Raw genomic sequence first — 5,427 nt, 5'->3', positions numbered from 1 at the left:
AAAAAACGAAAAAAACAAAACAAAACATATTGACAGGACATCTAATCTTGGATCCAGATTTACTATTATTTTTTATAGAAGTTTTTTTTGCCAAATTTAGATGATTTCACTGTTATTTACTTACACTGCTGTGTCAATTCTTCTCTTAAAATGCCTGAAATTTTTTTTTTTTTTCAATCCTCACGGTTTAACACCACTGTCCAATGGATTCAACATAACAGGACCAGATTTAAACCTCAGATGACAGTAATATAAGTTAATCTACCATAACTAACCAGGATGCATTAGCCTCATGTTACCTGATGTGATGACCAGTAATAGCACGAATGCCACACCAACTAAAACCACATAGAACGTGTAATGAGGACAAACAAAGGGTTCAGCTTTTGTATGCAATCCAATAATTTATTAAAAATGACACACAAAGGAACATAATAAATGCAAATCATTGTGCTATAAGAATTTTGTGACAATAACACATTAGTGGCCACTAATGAATAGTGTTCATATAACAAAGTGAAGCTGAGAGAAAAGGCATGTGTTCAGGACAGGCATTCATGTAGGCAGGTTCTTCGGCACTATAAAGTCACATATTGCAGCTTTGCACCAGCGTCAACGCAGTGATGTGCAACTGTACAGGGTGCTGCTTCACAGTCATGCATCCACTGGAATGCATTCATGAATTCAAGTCTCAAGGAAGACGCGAATGCCCTCCGTATTCCCAGTCACTTCATCTTGCTCCGTCCGCTCCAGGCGGGACTCTCCGTCGTCGCCTCCGTCCCTGAGGCCACAGTAGCTGCAAGACGCCCTCCGGGCGGCTCGCTGCGCACTCTCCGCACCTGACGGGCCCTTCCGGGCGACAGGCGAGCCGCACCTGCGGCTGTAACCCAGTAATTGGGAGTGTTTTCACATTCGGCTCACACATGAGCCGACAGAGAAACACAGGCAGTTAAAGACTGGCGAGACACAGTCATCGCAGGTTGAGCAGCTGTCGGACCATGCCCGCGATCTGGAGGAACTTGTCCTTCTTTCGCTGCTTCAGAGCCATCAGGGCCCGGGCCGTCTCCTCCGGGTCCTGGGTGTAGGAGAAGATGCTCCTGACTCTCTCCTCCGCCTTCATGTCGCCCGTTTTCTGGAAGAGCCTCATCAGCGCGTCCTGGTTGACGTTCTCGAAAATGTTGGCGACGGCCTTCTTGCGGTGCGCCGTGTCAAACTTGTTGCCGTGGACGGAGGGACTGACCCGGCGGCATTCAGAGGATACGTAGGTCGACATGGTGTCTCTTTGTGTCTCCGGCGGGTGTCGTGTGCTGTTCTGCTCCAAGTGTTGCCCTCCAACTCGGTGAGGCTGAGTTGTTAGGTTAGCACTGTTCCGAAGGAGCGGCTCGTCGCTTGAGTGAGTGAGGAGAGCGGAGCCCGTGCGTATTTATGGAGCTGCTGTGGGAGGTTTGCGCCGCCGGGACGCACTTCCAGCAGTGACGTCAGCAATCGTGAAGCGGACGGAGGCGCCGCCTCTTGGAGCCCAGCTCCCCCAACGCTCGGGGCCGTGTGAATGACGAAACCACTCTGCAAAATATCGCTTCATCCCTCTGATGGGCATTTGGAGTAAACATATATATATAAATCTATATATAGATTTATATATATATATATATATATATATATATATATATATATATGACTAATGACATATTGTGGAGTACTGACATATATACATTTATATATATGCATGTATGTATATGTATATATATATATATATATATATATATATATATATACATACAAATTTTTCATATACATAGAATTTATCTTATGCCACCATATAAGATGTGCTCCGTTATGGCCAGTGGTCTCCCTACTATTAAGAATATTCCCAATGACAAGTTCCAGTCTGTTACCAAGTTCCACCACTCGTCTACTTTTCAATCCAGAGTGAGAAAAACATGCAACGTTAATACATTAGGATGAGTGGTAGGACGCGTAGGACGACTGAGACATGTTGTCTCTGCTCATCTGAGTCATTTGTGTCTTTTTGTTGTTGCAGCAGGCTGACGAGTGGATGAACCAGTTTATAAACCAGGACTAAGCTAAATCAAGTTGTCGTCCGTTCTCTAACAGAGAAATGTTTTTACTGAGTGAGTGTTCTTTTCCTGTTAGGAAATCTTTCCTTTATACTGACTGGAAATCTTTTGTAAATGTAGCCCAAATACTGAAATCATTCTAATGTTTTTCATATTATAAAATTGTTTTTGTTTTTTTTTTAAACAATGCCTACAGTACTGTAAAAAGTTAGCAAAAACCTTTTACAAACTTTTTTTAAAGTGTTATTTTTAAAAACAAAATTAACACTGCAATTGACTAAAAGTGTTTTTCTTACTAAACTTACTACTATTTTTAGCACTGCTAACTTTTCCAGTTAGCAGTGCTAAAAATATTTGGCTTATATTTTGGCCTACAGACAGAGGGGTTAGTGAGTTGTGTTTACAAGAAGAGTTGAACCGTGGCCCATGCAGCCTGCTGATCTGAGCTGATAAGGCTGCAAGGCGCAACTCCCTTCATACACAACAGCAAGTGTCAATCTCATGCTGGTGGAACTCTCATGCTTTCCTAAAAAAATTTGCATTTGCCCGGAAATGTCCCCGCTAACAGTATTATCACAGCCTGGTGCCTTATATGGAAAAAGACAGCCAGGAGCAATGGCCACAAGTGGCTCAGGAAGTGTATTTTTTCCCCTAAAGGTCTGCGGAATGAAGCTTATCCATGGTATGCCCTGCATGTTGCACTGACTTTGTGTGCTGAGTCGAACAATAAAACTGAGATCCTCGCTGACAGCTTTGTTTTCCAGATCTGTCAGAACAATGTGTCGCCACAGGATACCTGTCTTGTCTCAAGCTGGCATGACAGTTATGACTGGAGACAAAGAATGTCACCGCACTTCCACGCAAAAAACGTAGCGGTTGGTGGAAACGGCATATTTATGACCCCAAAGTTGTCCCTAAGGCACAAGAGACCATCAATGCACAATGAGATTTCAGCTGGTAGACGGAAACTGGAGCCTTGAGCTGCTGCCCCTATTCTCCTGTCCACACCAAGCATTCAAGCTTTATCATAACAAAAGGGACATTAAGTTTAACTGGGGTCAAATTTCTGTCATCTTTGTCCCCATGGGGAAGGGAGTCTCAGGAGACAGCTGGTTTACTCCCTCATATATCCCTTAAAGATAAGACTCCTTCCACAGAAGTTGTACATTCCACTTTGGTTCAAACTACATAATCACTCTTCCACATGTCCCTAAAATACAGTCCAGGTCATGGATAAGGCCGCTCCTTGAAGAGGAGGCGGCAAGTTGACACCTGCAGAATGCCAGAAGTTTGAGTCCTCTTGATTAAATAACACAGTCAATGTTCAGCTTTATCTATCTAGACCAGTTTTTCTGTGTTTCCCTCCTCATTGTCTTTGTTTATGGTCAAACTGTTCTTCAAGCAGTAAAATGTGATAGCAAATTCCTCCAAAACCACCTTCAGAATTAGTTGTCAATGAAAGCCTGGAGTGAGGTGATAGTCATCCTCGGTTACAGAATCTTTCTGCTTAAAATCAAGAATGGATTTTGAAATGCTCTGAACTGAATGAATGAACTGATTTCATGTATTATGACCTCACTGTTTGGGAGATCACAGGAAGGTTACATAACGCAGCAGGTAGCCAAACATGGCTGCAAAATCTTTCTGCTCCTCTTGATACAGAGCCCAACAGTAGTCAGTGAGCCAATATTCTCTATCTAAAATGGAAGCCCTGTACGTAGGTTGCTAACTGGACAGGAATAGTAAAGCACAACTGCTGAACAGTGTGAGACACAAGGCTGATTTAAGTACTGCAAGTACTAGTACGCTGTAAGTTGTAGCACGCTGTACCTTTTTTTCATATTCTTTAGGTCATTCTAGCAAATATTAAGACTGGTGTGCTCAGAAACGGGTTTTACAGACAGGACAGTGCCTTACTGTCATTAAAAAAAAAAAAAAAGCAAACACAAATGGCAGCAAGGTGGCCCAGTGAGCAAAAAGGCAGTGTTTACCTCGTGTTTTTAGTCTTTATGCTAAGCTAAGATAATCAGCTTCTGGCTGTAGCTTCATATTTAACAGACAGATATAGGAGTGGTATCAATTTTCTCAAGTGCGTAAGTGTATTTCTCAAAAGTTGAACTAGTCCTTTAAAGGCAGCAGAATTATCTATATTTTTCTTAAGCCTTTTATGGATTTTCCTTGTTCTTCTCCATAAATTAGAATGAATAGAAATTAGCATTACAACATGTGTTTAGTACAACTGTATCTAAATCATCTGTGATTCTTGTAAAACTGACCTGAAAGGGAAACCTTTGAGCAAACATTGATGTTGGTTGAAACAGCGAGTGATGTACTGTAAGAAGACAAAATGACCACAATTGTACACACATAACCCTCTGTAATTCAGACATACTGAATGGCCAATGTCAGGTTATAGGGTGTTTGCCTTTCTCAAATATGTACACGCCATGTTTTGGAAATGCCTCAGCTACTGTTTGCTGTTCTTCTTGTGTAATCTGAACATGTCCCAGATTTCCCAGACTATTTCAATGTTCAATGCCTGAGGTAAGCAGAGACAGTTTTATCAGAAGATGGTTCACAGTTTTCGTGAGACTTTGACCCTTGAGTTCACAGTCGATCACACAATTCTGTGTTTAAAACTCAACAGAAAAATACTGATATGGCTTTATTAGGAATATGAGAACGATAGAAATACTGATTAGGTTCATGGAAAAGGCTATCTACTGGTTCTATGGAACATAATATTCCAGTTAAGTATTAATGAACATGGAAACAAACTCACAGCAGTTTCATATTCAGTGGAAGTAAACTTTATTCAATTCATCAAGTCAACTTAGTGGATGTAGCTTTGTAACATAAAGTGGTGATAATGAGGAATAATGAATCCCCAGAGGCCTTGTGGTTACCGTAAGACAATACATGGCTTGATTTGGGCCTGTGTTTATATCTGACTGGAGGACCTTACCGGAATCTGTCGCTGGCAGCAAACAGCCAGCACTTCTGTTTAGCAAGTTACTTCTTATGTAACATTCACACAGGAAGAGAAGGACATCTGGGGCGAGTGGGAGTATCTAGGGGACTGGTGTTTGTGTGTGCATAACAGGTATTGTGAACACAGCTTCTCACAGGCGTCTCCAAAGAATTTCAGAATGGTGGCACGTGGGGGGGGGGGTTACTTTGCTCAAATTTTACTGGCACTGTGGGAATCATGTCTGATTGCTTGACGGTAACACAGGCGAACTATGACCCACCAAAACAGAGCAATATCATTAAAGAATTTATTGTAGACGCAAGCACGCAAGCACATTATGCAGGCAGGGGGCCCGTTTAAGGCAATAAAAACTGAACT

General features: G+C 42.1%; 1 protein-coding gene across 1 annotated transcript; it reads right to left on the bottom strand.

Moving 5' to 3' along the window:
• Window positions 1-378: 378 nt before the first annotated feature.
• tcima (transcriptional and immune response regulator a) lies at window positions 379-1,462 on the bottom strand. The gene has a single exon (XM_040155575.1). It carries the CDS (start codon window positions 1,271-1,273, stop codon window positions 971-973), a length of 303 nt encoding a protein of 100 aa, XP_040011509.1. The 5' UTR covers window positions 1,274-1,462; the 3' UTR covers window positions 379-970.
• Window positions 1,463-5,427: the final 3,965 nt, after the last annotated feature.

Source organism: Xiphias gladius, chromosome 19 (assembly GCF_016859285.1).
Source record: "Xiphias gladius isolate SHS-SW01 ecotype Sanya breed wild chromosome 19, ASM1685928v1, whole genome shotgun sequence".
NCBI classification, from domain to species: domain Eukaryota; kingdom Metazoa; phylum Chordata; class Actinopteri; order Istiophoriformes; family Xiphiidae; genus Xiphias; species Xiphias gladius.
This window is presented reverse-complemented; position numbering and strand designations above follow the sequence as displayed.